General features: G+C 44.5%; 1 protein-coding gene and 1 long non-coding RNA gene across 2 annotated transcripts in view; one reads left to right on the top strand and one right to left on the bottom strand.

Moving 5' to 3' along the window:
• ARFGEF3 (ARFGEF family member 3) overlaps window positions 1–17,144 on the bottom strand; it is a 165,594-nt gene extending 148,450 nt beyond the window's left edge. Inside the window, 2 exon segments of the mRNA XM_028508631.2 lie at window positions 9,742–9,793; window positions 16,555–17,144. Of these exon segments, the coding sequence (XP_028364432.1) occupies window positions 9,742–9,793; window positions 16,555–16,639 (137 nt within the window). The 5' untranslated portion in view covers window positions 16,640–17,144.
• On the top strand, window positions 2,821–18,333 carry LOC118500346. The gene is made up of 3 exons (XR_004902914.1): window positions 2,821–3,593; window positions 11,277–11,281; window positions 18,320–18,333. It is a non-coding gene; the product is annotated as an uncharacterized LOC118500346 (long non-coding RNA).
• Window positions 18,334–19,187: the final 854 nt, after the last annotated feature.

Below are 19,187 nucleotides of genomic sequence, written 5' to 3'. Positions count from 1 at the left end.
CAAAAAACTCCCAGTGTACAAAAGCCCTGGACCAGACGCTTTCACAGGAGAATTCTACAAAAGCATTTAAGGAAGAGCTAACCCCTATCCTTCTCAAACAATTCCAAAAAATTCAAGAACAGGGAAGAGTCCTAAACTCTTTTTATGAGGGCAGCATCATCCTAATCCCCAAACCAGATAAAGACACAACAAAGAAAGAAAACTACAGGCTAATATCCCTAATGAACATAGATGCTAAAATCCTCAACAAAATATTGGCAAACCACATCCAGCAATACAACAAAAAGATCATACACCATGATCAAGTGGAATTTATTGCACAGGTGGCAAACACAAGGCCCATGGGCTGAATCCGGTTCCCTACCTTGTTTTATCTGGCCTGGTACCTTGTTTCTACCCAGTAGCAGTGCTGAGTTCCTTGCCCCTAGTTAAGGAGTAGTTACATTTATACAGTCCTAAAATTACATTCAGCCCTTTGACAGCAACCTTGAGGCTGATGTGGCCCCTGGTGAAAATGAGGTTGACGCTCCTGATATACTGTGTTCCTGGACTGGAAGAATGAACATCATCAAAATGTCCTTACTGCCCAAAGCAATCTATAGAGTCAATGCAATGCCTATTAAAATACCAATGACATATTTCACAGATATAGAACAAACATTTCAAAAATTTACACGGAACCATAAATGACCCTGAAGAACCTCAGCAATTCTGAGAAGACCAAAGTAAGAGGGATCACAATACCTGATATCAAACTACATTACAAGGCTGTTGTAATCAAAACAGTCTGGTGTTGGCATAAGAACAGACTCACAGATCAATGGAATAGAATAGAGAGCCCAGAAATAAACCCATATCTCTGTGGTCAATTAATATTTGACAAAGGGGGCAGATGCATAAAATGGAGTAAAAATAGCCTCTTCAACAAATAGTGTTGGGAGATCTGGACAGCTACAAGCAAACAAATGAAACTTGACCACAAACTTACACCATACACAAAAATAAACTCAAGATGGATAAAAGACTTAAATATAAGTTGTGACAGCATAGAAGTCGTGGAGGAGAACATAGGCAGGAAAGTTTCAGATAGTCCATGAAGTGATATTTTCACTGATCTGTCCCCTATAGTGTAAGGGATATAAAGGAAAGAATAAACAAATGGGACTACATCAAATTAAAAAGCTTCTGCATGGCCAAAGAAAACATCAGCAAAATGAAAAGGGAACCAACTGTATAGGAAAATATATTTGCCAATGATACCTCAGACAAGGATTTGATCTCCAAAATATATAAAGAACTCACACAACTCCACACCAGGAAGACAAACAATCCAATAAAAAATGGGCAAAGGACCTGAACAGACACTTCGCCAAAGAGGACATACAGAGGGCCCATGGAAACAACCTAAGTGCCCATCAGTAAATGAGTGGATAAAAACAACCATGGTACATTTACACAATGGACTACTACACAGCAGAAAGAAAGAAAGAACTCCCACCCTTTTGAGACAGCATGGATGGAGCTGGAGAGTATTATGCTAAGTGAAATAAGCCAGGTGGCAAAAGACAAATACCATGTGATTTTACTTATAAGTGTAACTTAATCAACAAAACAAATAAGTGAGCAAAACAGAACCAGAGACATGGAAATAAAGAACAAACTGGCAGTGACCACAGGAGTGGGGGAGGGGGATAACGGGGGAAAGAAGAGGAAGGGTCAAGTCAAGGAGCATGTATAAAGGACCCATGGACACAGACAAGAGGGGATGTAGGACTGAAAGTGGAAGGTGGGGGTGGGTAGGGCAGGGGAGAGTAATGAGGGAAAAATGGGGACAACTATAATTGAACAATAAAAAATAATAAAAAATAATATGTCAGAGGCATAGTTTGAAATAAAAGCAGGAAATCCAGAACTACATTGCCTGTAAGGTACAGCTAAATTATGAAAACCATGCACAGAATAACCTGCACATCCAAGATGCTACCTTCATTCCATTCAAGAGGAATGAAGGGGCCTAAGAAGGGAAATTTGTGATTGGATTGTTATACTTTTCCAAAATGCAGTTATGTTTCCCTCTAGCACTTCCCTTAGAGCCACGTGCTATAAAACAAAGACATCAACTACTTGTCATAAAGGAAGGATAGTGGCCAATGGCTGTTTTTTGAACATCAGTATCTTGCTCACATCACAAAATATAACTCAAGGCCAAGCTCCTACATTCTGGCCTGCGTGGGTTATGCACTTCTTTAACTGACTGCATCATTTAAATTTGTTTTTAGGTCAGGAGCTATTAACAAGGAGCAGCTTTATAATTGAGAACAATTGTAGGCCTTTCTTATCGAAGGGAATAGAACATGAAAACCATTAAGACTGGCTTAAAGGCTGGCAGATAACACACAGAAACAGCTGTTTGTAAGGTAGGAAATAGTATTGTCACTTATACTATGTTAAAAGGTGACAGGAATACTCTTTGTCATCCATAGCAGTAGAGAAAGGAGGAAGATAAACTAGATCTTCAGGGCACCCCGATCTCTAATGTGGATCTCAGCATCTCTCCTGCTGAAGGCTGCTCCTCATTCTCCTTGCAGACTGTTTTTTGTGGTGAACACAAAAATGACAATTCTGCTCACCTGTTTAGGTCAAGCAAGATCTCAAGAAGCTGGAACAGTTCAGGGGACTCTAGGATGAGACCTTTGTCACTTAAATGGTCCCCTGGACCCCTAGCAAGGTTGCTGAGATTAAAAAAAAAATTCCTGTAACACTGAAAATGAGCCAGGCTTAGACTAATCAAAGTGTCTGAAATATCCTAGTCTTTTCTTTCCCTCCCTCCCTCCCTCCCTTCCTTCCTTTTTTTCTGGTGCAGAACCAGGAAAAGAGCAACAGAGTGAAAGTTACATTTGTGTGCCTCTGCAAAGAAAAGTCAGCTGTGGTAGAGAGGAAAGGCAGAAGCCAGCAAGAGAAAAGATGTCAAGATGAGTTTACATCTGGGAGAAACACAGGCATTCGCAGCTCACCTGGAATCGTGCAGAACCCTCCCTAGGAGCATGCACCAGTCTTTATGCTCATATCCTCCATTCAGTTAGCACAAGCTGAAGACATTCTCCCTGGACATTCTGTGCTTCCTCCTCTAGGCATTGGGGGTACCAAGGGGAGCCCAATTCTCCATGACACAAAGAAAGGCAGAAACAACAATGATGAGATCAAAGCTGCCAGCCCCAAACCCCTATTGAGGTATTTGCTGTCCTCATCCATGTTAAATCACATATAAGCCTTCCCAATTGATGTAGGTATATTTTTTCAATTAAAAACCAAACGAGAAAGATGGACATCTCATAGAAGTTCCTCCAAAGTTCAAAGCACAGAACGAAAGCACTGAAACACATAAAAGGCAGCAGAAAAGCAATGAAATGAAAACCATACCAAATAAAATGGGAAGCTCCCACGATGGTTCTCTCCGAGAATAAATGCTGATGAACACGCTCCCACCCTGTAGGAAAGATCAGTGGGTCCCCAAATCAAGAGGAGAAGGAGCACATCAGCATCTGGGCTAAAAGAAGCACCTAGACCAGGTGGGCAAAGTGAAGCAGAGGGCGGTGCAGGGGTTCAAAGGGTGGCAACAGGAAGCGGCTGGGGGACACACAGAGACAATCGGGAAGAAGGGCTGTTGGAGTCTCCCTGGGAACTGTAACAACTGGCGGACATAAGGTAACCAGGCTGAGGCTGGCTCTGAAGAATCATGCAGAAGGTAAGCAAAATGGCAGCTGGGCCATGGCCAGGTAACGGCTGGGATTGTTCCCAAAGGGCACTCAAAAACACCAAAAAGAGATTCTCTGCCAATGGCTGCCTTTAACGAGATAGCTCAAGGATTCCCCCGCACAGTTTCATCTCATCTAGACCAGTTCTGTTGTAAGTAAGGAACCCGGGCTAGGAGAAAGGGGAAATCCCAGACTGACTCAGGACAAGGGGTTGGGGGGAGCAAGCAGGGTGAGGTAAAGTTTCTTTAGTTCTTTAAAACAGAAACACAGTACTCCAAGTACTCCAAAGTCATGCTGAGGAGTGGGGTAGGGCAGGCAGCATGCCGCTTCCAGGTAAGCCAAGGACTCTTCAGTGTCCTTGGGCACAGGACATCAGGGTCCCAACAGCTACCACCAGCTCTCCACCCCTGATCTAATACCCATTCACCCCCCAGGGTTTTGGTTGAGTGTCGAGGAGGGGATTTAAGACTATACTAACAGGTCAGTGGATTGGGTGCTGGACTTCTGGGTCTACTTTCTGGGACTTACCTTTTCAGCCAATGAGATATTAGAAGTTCTCTGTGAAAGTTGAGATTCCATTCCAGCATGGGTCGTCCCATGCTGGAGTGGGATCTCAATACTATGCTTTCTGAGAACCTAGATGAGGACACAGGTTCCCCGGGATGTGCGACGCAGAATTTGGAGAAGTAGTTTCATCCTACAGACATTTATAAGGCACCGGACTAAGAGGTGCAAAGATGAGTAATTTATGTGCATGAGCTCCTTGAGGACAAGGCCAAAGAGCAGAACCTGTAATGGCTGCCAACCTGACACGATTGCCAGGGCAGAATTATGTAAAGAGAAGAGTCTAGTGAGGCCACAAAGAAGAGAAGGGTCACTTCTATGAATAGCAGCTCAGTCTTCAAGGATAAATAGGATGAGGAAGTGAGAACGGTTGCATGCTATGAGACACACAGCAGATGATCTTGATGAAGAGCGCAGCTCAGAAGATGCCCCCCTAGCATTTTGGAGCCCCTCATACGGGGGAGCCTTGGCTTGCTAACCCAACACCTCCAGACCTGTTGCACTGGTCTAAGCTTTAGCATGCAGAAGGAAGAGGACTTATAACAAGTATGCTCTTGAGTGCTGGACCACGGCAATGGCCCACTCTTTCACGGGTTTTATTCAACCCCGTGAACACCTAAAGCTAAAGAAGATAACAAAGGAGCAAAGGTGTTGAGGATACATTGAGGGTATACACTCCTCCTGGAGGAAGATAAAGACTCTTAAAACTCAGTCCCGAAATCTAAAGCAAGACTAAGGGCAGGAAGGTGGAAAGATTTTCACATAAATATCTACTAACAAATTCCACAGGACTGGTTCCCTGGGCCTTCCTCCAGCCCCACCACTGAACCCACAGGCACTCTGCATGAATTTACATACCTGTTGCTCACGCAGCTCACTGTACCAACAAGGAGGGTGGCGGCTGACTCAGTGAACCAGCCTGGGGCCGAAATCAGCAATGCCTGACCGCTCTTTAATTCCAACTAAAAGTTTTACAGTGTCCTGTGCAATGTCCTATGCATGACTGAGTGCGTTACACAGTCACTAAAATCATTCCTGTGACATCTGGACTTTGGTTTGTACAAAAGCCCTCAGAGCAAGTGATGTTAAGAGAAAAAAAAGAAGATACTACAACCATAGGTCTCTCAGCTTTCAATTTTCTTCTGATTTGCGCTATCACTACTAATGAACACAAGTGATCAAAACAGTATCAGTAATTATTTATTAGAATGTTAATTTAACATGAAAAGTAGTCAATGGCAAAAGAAAAAACTAAGAAAAACAGCACAGCAAACATATTTGTGATTTGAATTATTTCCTATAGCCCTTTCCAAAACCTGCAATAACAGTAACAAAAAATTTGTAAATAATCACGTCTAGATGATTATGTAACAGAAATGGAAATAATCTAAATATAAAATCAGGGGACTACAAGAAATAGTCTATGAATCTGGTTTATTTCTCACATACTAAATATAATTGAAGAAAAAATTAAATAATTAATATATCCAAATTCTTTCTCATGAGCAGACAAATATTTACAGAGACTAGATTTTTTTTGAGTAGATGCTCAAACAAAAAGTTGGCATATTAAACATAATGCTTGCCCAGTAAATTTAATGAAAAAAAAAAAACCATAATGACTGGACAGAGTAAGTCCTCTCTAGGTTTGAAAGTGCCAGGAAGACCTGTCTGGGTAGCTCAGCTGGTTGGAGTGTCATCCCAATATTCCAAGGTTGCAGGTTCAATCCCTGGTCAGGGCCTATATAATCTCTCTCTCTCTCTCTTTCTCTCCCTTACTCTTTCTTTCTAAACCAATTTAAAAAATTGTTTTAAGTACTGGGAAGATGAATCAAAGGTAAAGGAATGATTCACAAAAGGGAGAAAAGCCCATTATAATATATTTCCTCATTATATCACTTCCCTGATAATAAAGTAAAATAGTAAGCCAGACCATTAATGACTCAATAACTTCTTTTATTCTAATTATGACTTATTCCCATACCCTAAATGAGGTTTTAAAAGGCTCCCAACTATTTCAAATCATGGTCAAACTGAAACTTCCATATATGGATAAAATTCTACAATAAATTTACACCTGCAGCCTTATAACAGTGTCTTCCAGCGACATGTGTCTTCATTCTCCTCCCTCAGAATGCAAAGTCTCTGAGTACATGGATCACATCTGCCATCTCGTTCATATGGTTCCATTCTCTGTATAAGAATGCTGGACGGACCTCACTGCACAGCTGGAATACAAGAATGCACATTCCTCTGCATACAAGGGTGACATCACCAGCTCTTTGTTGTAGAATAAAACCTCTGAATTATATTTCTACTAATGGTGAAGATAAGTTAAGACACCTATATATATATATATATATATATATTCATCCACAGTTCTTCATTGGCATCCTTCCCACCAATTTTGTGACTCTCCCCTACAGGTTGTGTAAGATAGCTAGCTGGCGCCCTGGCCAGGTGGCTCGGTTGGCTGGAGCGTCCTCCTGGACACCAGAAGGTTTCGGGCTTGATTCCAGTCAGGGCACATACCGAGGTGGAGGGTTTGATCTCTAGTCGGGGTGCATACAGGAGGCAACTGATGATGTTTCTCTCTCTCTCAAAAAATCAATAATAAAATATCCTCGGGTGAGATTAAAAAAAAAAAAAAAAGCTAGTTGGCTCCTGAGTACACCTCAAAACCATGGATTAAAATAAAGATAAATGTGTAAAAAGGAGACAGAACACGTGTCCCTAGGCCCATTAACACTGTATTTTATCCATCTCATCCAGCCACACACACCAAGAGTTCGAGAAGGCCAGCTGTCTTCCAGGGACCATTCCCAACCGGGGGCCAGGAGACCTGCCGTGGGTTCTGCCAGCCCCTGGCCTGGGAACCAAGCTACAAAGCAACATCATCAAACATTTTTGCTTCTGTAGCCTCCAAGAAAACTTTAGAATTCTAGTTTTCACACATTTTAAATTAACATTTGAATTTTTAATTATAATTTTAATTAATTGCAAAGGCTATAATTCTGGCATATTGGAATTATAAAAAATTTTAATTAAAACATATCACTCATTTAAGTGTGTGTACTGAAATCTAAATACCACACCCATTTTAAAACCACCTTCATCCATCAAAAAAAATACATGAACAAGTTTTCCTTTCACAGTGAAAAAGGCTGCATTGTTCTCTTTTTCCTTGAACTCGTATTTTCATTCCACTTCCCCACAGGATTTTCTCTTGATATTATGTGTTAATGCTTGAGAGGCTTCCATTAATCTTCCCATTACATTTCTCTATAACAGAAATGTGTATAAAGTGATTTTTAAATAATTTCCTGTGGCTGTGAGGCTGTGTTCACTTTTCTTCTGGTTTGAGCTACCATGACTGATGCGCACAACGGGTCCAAACAGCATTAACAATTACTCGTAAGACTGTTAATGTAGTTAACACAGAAAGTACAACTTTATTGGAAATGCAGTTTATTGCTCTCCTCGATTAGTTCATACACCTATGGGAGAGTATTCCTTATTGCTATAATAAGGTGGGGTTTACCATCAATTCCATGCCTTTTTTTTCACTTATATATATTTAAGCAGTAAGATACCTTGTTTACACAAATAAAAACTAAATAAAGACTTACAACAAAGAATTTTATGTATCATCTTACAACCAGATTAAGTCCTCCTTCAATTTTGCTGCAAGTTAAGAAGTAAAATCTCACCTACGAAAAGATGTGTGCCCTGGTCATTATATCCATCCCTTCCCAACAGAGATACCAATATTTTCATAGGCCTTTGTCGGTGGGAGGAGAGTTTTGCCCCGCAGGACAACACACCGCGGGTTCAGGAAGCGGTCGGTGACAGCTGTGCCTCTCCTTTGTCAAGCAGGGAAAGGCGACTGTAAGCAGTGAGATGGAAAAGCAGATGTGGCCAAACCCATTTGGTACCTACAGAAGCTGGGACCTGGAATCACCTCCGGAAACTACGCATGCTTTGTGTCTCTTGGAGAGTGAGTCCTCACGGTCTCCGGAGCCCGGGGACCGCCTCCCCGCCCCGCCCCAGGTGGTAAGGCCCCCCTCAGGGCAAAGACACTACCGCCACACGGGCGGTCCCTTTAGAGGCCCACTGACGCACACGAAAGTGCGCTCAGTTAGACTAACACACGAATTCCCTCGCAACCCACCAGCCTGTAGCGGATCTCAGACCTACACAAGAAGTAATACATTTTTTAAAAGGACAGAAACATAATTCTTGTTCGATCTACTTGAAAACAGAGAAAATGCCTAGTAAATTACCATGTCCTGGCAACATAGACATTAGGCCCAACAAAAGACTGCAAATTCAATACTTTTAATAATCTCAAAGAAAATCTGGGAATGATCCAAATGTCTAATAATAAGAAAGCTACTACATAAATTATGTTACAGCAGCCATGTAATGGAAGAATATGTAATATTTTAATGTGAAGTGCAAATATTAACATTAGAAAATATTCTCCATATGATGTTGACTAAAAAAACACACACAGCAGAAACAAACTTGTAAATAAAATTTCACATTAATGTGTAAAGATATGTGTGTGTGAAGAAAAAGCCTGTTAAAAATGTATTAAACTATTTTCAATGGTTATCCTTAGGTGGTGTAAATGTGGACTGTTTTCTTATTTGTTTTTTTAAAGTATGTTTTTTTACTGTTTATGCTATTATAGTGTCCCATTATTTTCTTCCCCTTTATCCCCCTCTGTCCTGCACTCCCCCTCCCTCCAGCACTCCTCCCTGCCTTAGTTCATGTCCATGGGTCATACATATAAGTTCTTGACAATGTCTTCTCCATTTCCCATACTACTCTTAACCTCCCTCAGTCTATTTCTTACCTACCACTTATGCTTCTTCTTCCCTGTACCTTTTTTGTTCTTTCCAAATTTTCCACAGAAGCCATGTATTTCTCAGGATGAAGGGAAATAAAAAAACTAGGGCAGTGAGGAAGGAAGGGAAATAGTTTCACTGTCTCAGGGCTGCTGCATATGGCTGCAGAGTTTGTCACATGGTGTCCAGCCACAGAGCTAGCCAGTGAGAGACTGAATCCATCCCACACATTGTAGAGCTGCATTCCCCCCTACAGGGGGCGCCATATCCTAATCCACAGTAGAAGATAACTGTCCATTGTCCATATCCTCACTTGGATTATAGTCATTTCTCTCCTTGACCATTACCCTTTCATGTCTGACTTCCCCAGCTTCCTTTGGCTCACAGACTTCCTTTACTCCACAGACAGGTGGAAATGAATGCAGTCAGGTTCCTTTCATGCCAACTTCACAAAATATCTCAGTTCATGTATGTGAAAAAGCCATTGGTCAGCAAGTATCATGCTATGAACCAACGAGGTTATCTGGGCTTTCAGAAGAAGGCGGTGGGCAATTTTCCAGTCTCCTTACCTCAGCAAGTGGGGAGGGATCTTGACAATGGTATCCACACCACCCAGGGTTTCTGCAAAAGGAAGACGACAAAGTTAAAAATAAATATGCACAAGGTTGGAAACTCCATTGCACATAATTTCACTGTTAGTTTCTTTTTCCCCCAGACATTTCTATAATTGTAAAATAGTCAGTTCTCAATTCTTTGACTGCAAATCATTCACACTCAAAACTACTTCTCCCCAGATAGCCCCAGAGACTTCTCTGGGGAAGGTTAAAAATTAGGATGTATTTCCCTACAGAGACACAGAAGGAATAGTTAAATTCCTAACCTAAACCAGAATTTCAATCTGATCTAGTTACAACAGACTAAAGTACTATACTCTTGCAATAAAAACAGAGAAAGTTGTTTCCTTGAAACTATGGTTTCAAAATCCTTAAATATTTTACATGTGAGGGATTTCAACTCCACAAGGCATTTTATGTAACATCTCATTATTCTTGCACACATTTATGACATAGTGGGTTAAACTTTTTAAAATCATACCATAATTAGATTATGGGAGGCTCCCCCCAAATCTCATTAATTCAACTTGGATGTTCAATACTTTACTATTGTTGTGGATTACTCACACTACTGCTGCCTCCAATTGTGGAGATAATGAAAAGGTCACTATTCTCTTCCAAGAAAAAAACAAAAAACTCTTCTATTACGATAGTCCCAATTTGTCTCCCATTTTTCAGCTCAGACAGCGCTGACTCCTCTCATCAGTGTTGAGACGTAATAGGCCCTGTCAGTGCGAGCCATCTTCCCTGGGGGAGGAGATCCGTTTCTCCCAACCTTGCTCGGAGAGCATAGGGGACAATGCGCACCAAATGTGTCCTGAGACTCAGGAGCAAGAACAGCCAAACCATGATGCTAGCGCCCGGGCTTGTTGTGCCAAGGGGACAAAAAACACATTGGTGTAAGCAAAGCAATCCCCAAAACAGAAAGATGGGAACCGGTCAAATGAGCTTTGCCGTGGCCGCAGGCCAAGGGAGGCGGTGAGTGGACTGTGCTCAGGCCTTGAGACAGGATAACAAGAAAATGAAGTCCTGACTGCACCTCGGGGGCTGGGAACAGCTTGAAGGCCACACGGGTCAGCGCAGCCCAGCAGTCAGCATGGCAGGGCCAGGGTCCAGGACAACTTGACGCTGCTCCCCACAGGGAGGTTCTGACACTGAACAACCAAATTGTCATGATTTTCCTCATCAGAGAGAAAAGTTTATACTGCATTCAGAAAGTGCAACAGTGCTCAGTGCCCAACTCTACAACTGCTAGAGGAGCTAAAAGAAGAGGGAGAGAGAAAGGGGAGTTACAGAGCATCATCCGGAGTGAGCCCATCCCATTCAAGTAGAGATGTGGAGTAGGTAGCTGCACTGGGGGCTGGAGGTCGGAGTGCTGGTGTGGGCTGGTGACAGAAACCTGGGTGTCACATTCTCAGAAACCAAACTGATGCTGTGGTTACGGACATGTTCAGCTCCAGGAGGGCTGGGAGTAAGAGAAGAGGGCTCAGGGGTAGTAACTCCTGAGAAACTCAAACACTTTGTCAGGGAAAAGGAGCTGGAGCTGGCAAAGGAGGCAGAGCAGCTCAAGATGTTTGATGAGACTGGCTGGGCATGGTCACACAGGCCAAGCGGGCGCCTGGTGTGCTCAGTATGGCCAAGAAGACCTGTAAGATGGGCGTGGGGATGGTCTGCTAGATTGGGGTCTCTGTATTTGTCGCTGAGAGTGGGTGGAAGGAGGGAGGAGAAAAACTAGAGTGAGTAAAGGATGTGGACACATGCGCTGTGGACACTCTTGGAAGTTCGGCTGTAAAGGTAACAGAAACTGTGGTGGGAAGGCGAAGTGGGTGGAAAGACAGAAGGAAGGCGGGTGGGTAGACAGATTATCTTTCTTCCGCTACTTGGTGTTCCAGCATCTTAACTTTCTCCTCGCCTCCATTTTCCCAGTCTCTACATGAGTCCCTGACATAAGTTTTAAAAATGTCTAAAATGAAGGCATGGTCCCTTCTAGTTGTAATGTTGTGCCATTCTATTTCACCCTACCTCTGCCAGCTCACAAGCTTCCAGAACTGCCAGTTCTCGAAAGAGAGTGCTGGTCTTTCGGGCTCTCCGCAAGCTGAACCCTCCTCTATTCTTTTCTATTCCCTAGTCACACCATTTCCTCACTGACAAAAAAAAAAAAATCCAACAAACCAGATAGCACCAAACAGAGGAGAGATACATATATATTCCTTGCCAGTTATTATGCCACTATTAAAAATACCAATTCTCAGAGAAGTATTAACGACATAAAAGTGCTAAAGTTAATATAGTTAAAATACAAATGACAATCCAGCCTATAGGATATCATACTCTGCAGAAGGGAAGTATTCCAAAATGTGGTGTTATTGTGGGTTGCGAGGTTACAGGCGATTTTAATTATTTCTTTATACTGTTTGAATATCGTTTAGTATTCTAAAACAAACACACGTAAGTTTTATAAATAGAAAAAAGATGAATATTGCTTAAACCTCAAGTCATTAACATGTTGATTTATTCAGCGAACATCCGCCTCTCACACTGTGGGTGCGGAAAGCCCAAAGAAGCATAAGCAGCAGCCCCAGACACTGCTCCAGAAGCGACGTCCACACTGTTGCCATTTGTCGTTTTCGATGACCAGCCTCCACCACCTGCCTTGTGAAGCAGCACCCTACTTTTGTTTTGAGGATACCACCCTTTCTTGACCCTGGGACTTCCTTCACTGGGCCTTGGAGCCTAGGTCTAAGCCAGTTACCTCATTCCATTCCTCAGCTTGAGGACTGATTCGAGGACACACACACAACCCCGCGACTCCAAGAGAGAACACGTGAAACCAAGGACTGAGCAGCGGTGACTGGAGGAACTCTGCTCTCTTCAGAGGATCCCGTGATGGGCTGAGTGAGAGGCGGTCCCTTTCTCTACGATGGCCTAGGTGTAGGGACGACCCCTTTCTCCTGTGATGATTGTAGTGGGACATGACTCCTCTCTCCTGTGATAGTCTAATGTCAGGATGACCCCTCTCCCTTATACGGGTCCCAGCGGGAGATGACCCCTATCTCTCAAGATGGTCTAAGTGGGAGGTGACCCCTCTTTCCTGAGATGGTCCAAGTGTGCTGATGCCCCTTTTCCATGAGGCGATCCAATGTGACGATCCCTAAGCCCAAAGCTTTGGAGGTCCACGCAGAGCATGAGGTTAGAAACCTCAAAAAGAGCAGAGCAAGGTCCTCGAACCAGTGTCTAATTCCCAAACCAAACTCAACCCACAGCCTCCAAGGGATATTTAATAGAGTGAATAAATTCTGTTCTGCTTATGTCAGTATGAATTAGGGTTTGTTTTGTTTTTGTTTGTTTCTTGAACCCAATGTGTGAATCAATTATCCTGCCCCCAGAAGGGGGGCGGTGCACACAACTGACTGCAGTCCAGTGGAGCAGGTGCTTTAGGGAAGTCATGAGGGCAGGCTCTGAACCCAGAGGACCAACTGCGTCAACTGAGCAGTCCCAGGAATGAATGCTTGCCAAGTGAGCTGGGTCTTAGGAGCCTGCAAGGGGATTCCTGGCAGAAGGCCTAGCGTGGGCAGAGACAGAGGAGTGTACAGAGCACCGTGTGTTCAGGAAAGTGCTGCAGCTTCCTGCAGACTGTCGAACCCTTGGTGGGGAAGCATTTAGAAAGAGGGCTGTGGCTGGATTCTGAAGAGAGCTCTAAAGAATTTATACTTTAATCTATAAAGAAATTATGGGGCAGAAGAGTTAAAGCATTTTATAGTTAAACAACAAAAAGAAGAAGACGGTCCTGACCACTATGGCTCAGTTGCTTAAGCATCCTCCTGCAGATTGAAAGGTTGCCAGTTCGATTCCTGGTCCAGGTACTTGCCTAGATCATGGGTTTGTGGGTTCTGGGTTCTGGGTTCTGGGCTGGGGTGGGGTTGCATATCAGAGGCAACCGATCCATGGTTTTTTCTCACATCAATGTTTCTTTCCCTCTGCTTCTCCCTTCCCTTCCCTCTCTCTAAAGAATAAATAAATCAAAATAAAATTTATTTTAAAAAAGAGACAGAACAGTGGAACATGGACTGGAGTAGGAAAGATCAGAAAACCATATCCCCGTGCCTTTGTTCATGCTGCATACTCCCTCTGACATCGCCTTCTAATAAACTTCTACAGGGAGGAAGTACTTTATTCATCCTTACATGTCACTGCTCAGGACAGGGGAGGTCTTGATTTTTAAAAATGTATGTTAAACAAATAAGGAAGAAAAAGAAGGAACCCAGAGCTTATCCATTCTTAAGGTCAAGATAAGGGGACAGTCACCTACAAAGGAGTTCCCATCAGACTGTCAGCTGATTTTTCAAAAGAGACCTTACAGGCAAGAAGGGGCTGGAAAGAAATATTCCAAGTCATGAAAGACAAGGACCTACACCCCAGATTGCTCTATCCAGCAAAGCTCTCATTTAGAATGGAAGAGAAGATAAAGTGCTTTTCAGATAAGGTCAAATTAAAGGAGTTCATCATCACCAAGCCCTTACTTTATGAAATGCTAAAGGGACTTATCTAAGAAAAGAAGATAAAGAAAAGACATGTATAGTAAAAGGACAGCATACTCACAATTATTAACAACCACACCTAAAGCAAAACCAAAAGAAACTAAGCAAACAACTAGAATAGGAACAGAACCACAGAAATGGAGGGCACATGGGGGGCTAGCAATAGGGGTGGGAGGAGGAGAGAGGGGGAAAAGGTATAGAGAATAAGTAGCATAGAATGTAGGTTGAAAATAGATAGGGGGAGGGCAAGAATAGTACGGGAAAAGTAGAAGCTAAAGAACTCATAAGTATGACACATGGGCATGGACTAAAGGGGGGGAACGTGGGTGGGAGAGGGGGTACAGGGGGGAGGGGAGTGAAGGGGGAAATAGGACAACTGTAATAGCATAATCAATAAAATATATTTAAAAAATCTACTTCAAAAGTCCTACCAGCTCACAGCCTTCACCCCCCTCCCTTCCCCCAACCCCCACGACCTCAGTTGCCCCCACTTCTTCGATCTGTTTTCCTGGTTGACTCAGTGCAGCCTACACAATGAAGGTCCTGCACTGTTATTTAACCCTTTCATGCGCGCACGTCTCGTCCTGCTAACTAGAGAAAGAAAACCTTCCTATTCTTACAGTCAGGCTGGACTCTAGGCGCTTGACTCAGACAAGCGAGCTACTTGCCTCGGCTCTGGCCTTCCTGGGTAGCTTGGAGGACCTAAACTCAGCAAAACTGCAGTTTAGCTTAACAGGATGCTGAGCATCAAAGTTCAAACATTAAAAGCACTGGAGTACTCTTCTCCTCCCTTTTATCAACATCTGCTTAAATTACAGCAAAATAATAATGACTACAAGCTAAGGTGTGTTTAGAGTACAGTCAGGTCCTGCTCTATTACGCTACCCAACCGCCTGTGACCTTTCAATAGATGCATTTGGGAATCTAGCTCTGAATCACTCGGTGGAATGACAATGGCAATGCAAAACCAGCACTGTGGCTTTAAGAACCTCGCTGCTCACATATTTATCTGGTCCATTTTTCTTTAATAGTAAACAAACGGTCGAGTTCTGGTTCTGCCCACAAGATCAGCTTCCTAGATAATATTCTAGAAAATAATGTGAAAATATGCAGATGTAAAAAACAAGATGTTACTATGATTATCTGCACACACAGCCCCAAACATATGTGAATTCAGACCTAAATATTAACAGAGTCATCTAAAGCACCACATGAATTTTACATTTAGTGGAAACCTGGCACTTCTCTCTCTTTCCAGTATAATGTGACAAGCACTGGTTATTTTTTGGTTGAGAGAGAAAGGGTTTCAATTTTAATGTTCTAATTGAGTGGCAAATGAGGAGTCCCATGCAGACTTGGGCTAAGCCAGAGGCCCACAGAGTGGCCCTGGTTTCCCCTTGGCCTTTCCTTTTTTGAAAGCATCGCTATCACCCAAAGTATGTCCCTGATCTCTTTGCCTTCCCATCCAGACCATCTCAATGGCCCATCTGCTTGCCTGATTGCAATGTCTTTCCTCTTCCTCGGAGGCTGAGTTCTGCAGCCTGAGTCTGATAGGAAACACTAATTTGCTGCCTGTAACTTACTTCAATGCCTGCACAGCTCACCCACCTCCATCCCACCTGTCTGAAGGCCAGACCACAACAGAATTGCGAAGGTTACACAATCCCACCCATATGTTATTTTTTCATGTACAATAAACATGAAAGCTCATACTTAACAAGCTGGCCTCTATCAGGAAAATCAAATTAAACACTTAGTCCTTCCTGGTTACACTCGACCATGTGTCGGGATCGGGGTTGATGGTCCAACTTCCGTTTTCTCCACAGGCGATTCAGAACTGGGCCCCTGGATTCGCACCGACTTGCGGTCCTGTCTCCCTCAGAGACGGGTGACCAGGGTCCACTGTACTGGGAATCTGGAGAAGGGACCCGCCCGGCGTGGAGGACAGAGGTTCCCCGTTAAGGTGTGGAAGAAGATACACGAGCCATAAAGGTGGTGGTGGATGTCAACACCTGAACCAGGACTCTCGTTACGCACATCAGTTCAAGGAGGCAACTCTCGCAATTGCGCGAAATGCATGCATAACAGATGCTCAGCGAAAACGCCCGGCGCACAGGGCCATTTCAGCCTAAGCCCGCGCGGCCCTCCGGCGGCGGTGGCGAGCAGGGATGCGCGACCGGCCAGCAGGTGCCCAGCGCCCCGCGCCCCGCTCCCCGCTCCGCGCGCTTACCCAGGGCCCAGGTGCAGCTCTCTTTGATGGCTTTGTACTTGCTCCCAGACGCTTCCTTCTGCAGCTTCCTCAGGATCTCTTCCATCTTGACCCTCGCAGGGGCCTGGCAGCCGACAGCGGGAGAAGCACGCGAGGCTGGAGAGGGAAAGCCGCCGCTGCTCCCTGGCCCTGCGCGCCTAGACGGCCGCTGCGCTCGCCAGCATCCGGCCCTGGTGCGGCGACTGATGAATCACGCCCGCTCCACGCCGCGGGCCACGTCAGTCCCGTCGCCCCGCCCCGCCCGCTCGCCCGGGTCAGGTGCGCTCCTGCGCGCCTGTGGCGTTGGTGGGCTCGGAGCTCGAGGCTGCGATGGCGCTCGCCAGATCGGGCCGCCGAGAAACGCCCCTGGGACAGGAAGGCTTCGCGGAAAAGGTGGAGGCGGATGTCCTGAGCCGGCCTGCTGCCGGGCACGGCTCGGCCCTAAGAAGCGTCTGATCAACGCGGGCAGCCAGCTGGGAGGGGCCTCTGGGCTGTCCTCCCCGCTCCACCCCCTGCGCCAGGCGGGCAAGGTTGGGGCGAGGGGAGCGGCTCTGTCCCGGTCGCGGAGGCCTCTGCACCCCCTGCTCTGTGCTTTCCCTATATACTGATCACCTCCTCTGGGACACTCTAGGTACCTCTCTCAGTGATTAGACTGACTCTGCTCAACACGTACGCAACAGTCTTTCGTGTGTGTGTGTGTGTGTGTGTGTGTGTAGAGGTTACTATCCCCATTATACAGACGAAGAAACCTAACCCAGAAAGGATAAGTTACTTCCCAAACCAGCAAGAATTGGACTCAAAACATCTTGAATTCAAAACCCCTTTATAAAATCCTCTTCCCTTCCTCCCCTCCCCTCCCCTCCCCTGTGCTAAATTGTTTTCCGGGGGGGGGGGCGGAGGAAGGGGGCGCACTGGGGTGCAAGCAGCAAAGGGCCATCGGACTTGGGTGCGGGTGGGAGAGGGTGGATGAGGCAAACTTCCCCAATGCAGAACCCTTAGGCTGAGCTTGGGAGGCGACCCGGGTGGCCAGGGGAGGCCTCGGACCTCGGGAGAGTGCCCGGTGTTTCAGTCACTTCGAGTCTTCACTGATGGAGGCCGTGGGGTGGCGGGAAGGGAAAGAGGGCAGAAATCTCACTGGAAATCTCATTTTTTCCCCTGTTTTGAGAGCTGTGATTGGGAACTAAGAAAGGATTTGAGGTATAATGATTTTTCTTTAAAAATGCAAATGTAGCGGTGGTGAGGAAAATGAACTGCAGAGCGATGGACTGGCTGCTGTAGCCTAGAAATGAGTTAAGCCAATGTGGGAGGGAAGGAATGGAGGGAAATAGAACAAGGGATGTTTAGGGAGTGGAAACAGTAGGATTAAGCCACTGGTGTGGTAGCATATGGAATGCCTTCCAAATTTCTTGTTTGAGAAAGTGGAAGGAGGGTGACCCGTCCTCCAAGTTAAAGAGATGGGGAGAAAGGTTCGGAATCCGGGATTTTGTGAGTTCAGTTTTAAACACGTTCAGGTTGAAATGATCATGAGACAACCATAGGGTGTGTTACCCATCGGCAGGACCTCAGACTAGAGCTCTGTGGTAAACATGAGGATTTGAACACCCTTAAGTATTAAGATTTTTGATGCCTCGGGTTTGGCCAAGGTTGCTGGGAGGCAGGGGATGGAATGGGAAGAGCAGGATATCAGGGAGGAAGGTGGGGAACTCTTCCCCTCAAGGGATGGGCAGAGGAGCTAACGCCTGAAGAGGAGGCTCAGAAGGAGCCACCAGAAACCCAGATGTGGGAGGGCAGCCAGGGGAGGGAGCGTCAGGACGGCAGGTCGGAGAGCTGGGGCATGGGGGCACGTGTTCAGACTTCTCAAGTCCTCTGGGTACCGAGGAGGAAAACCTGGCAAAGTGTCAGTCTCCAAGCATCCTGCTCACCATTTACCCCCCCATGAAGCCACGGTTTTAAAACATGTTTCTTTCCAGTGCTGCTAAAATAAAATAAAATAAAATAAGATATAAAAATAAAATTATAAACATTGTAGTAGATAATATGTTAGACTACACTGTTAACTGAAGAAAATATAGTACACAACTTTATAGAATATAGAAAAATAAATAACAAAATATAATAACTGAACCATAAGAGGTTTAGAAGAAAATGTGAGTATATTTATCTTACTGCATTAAGATTATTTCTCACCCCTGGCTGATGTAGCTCAGTGGATTGAGCGCCAGCTGGGAACCAAAGTGTCCCAGGTTCGATTCCCAGCCAGGGTACATTCCTGGGTTGCAGGCCATAACCCCCAGCAACGGCACATTGATGTTTCTCTCTCTCTCTCTCCCTCCCTTCCCTCTCTAAAAAATAAATAAATAAAATATTTTTTAAAAAAAGATTATTTCTCACAACCAGCTGAGCCAAAAACTGACTAAAAGGAAAGGTAAATAGATCTGCTAATTTCAATATGTAGAACCTGTGTGTCAAATGTTGCATATGAAATTAAATGACAAATGACACACTGACAGAGAGATTGAAGGAGGAAAGAACGTAAACCACCTTTTAATTTGGTATTTACATTTTTTACTCTTTAAGAATATTTGTTATTTTTATAGTTAAAAACAAATTTGCTT

The sequence above is a fragment of the Phyllostomus discolor genome, chromosome 4 (genome assembly GCF_004126475.2).
Source record: "Phyllostomus discolor isolate MPI-MPIP mPhyDis1 chromosome 4, mPhyDis1.pri.v3, whole genome shotgun sequence".
Taxonomy (NCBI): domain Eukaryota; kingdom Metazoa; phylum Chordata; class Mammalia; order Chiroptera; family Phyllostomidae; genus Phyllostomus; species Phyllostomus discolor.
The sequence above is the reverse complement of the archived record's forward strand: the minus strand, read 5'-3'. Positions and strand labels throughout refer to the sequence as shown.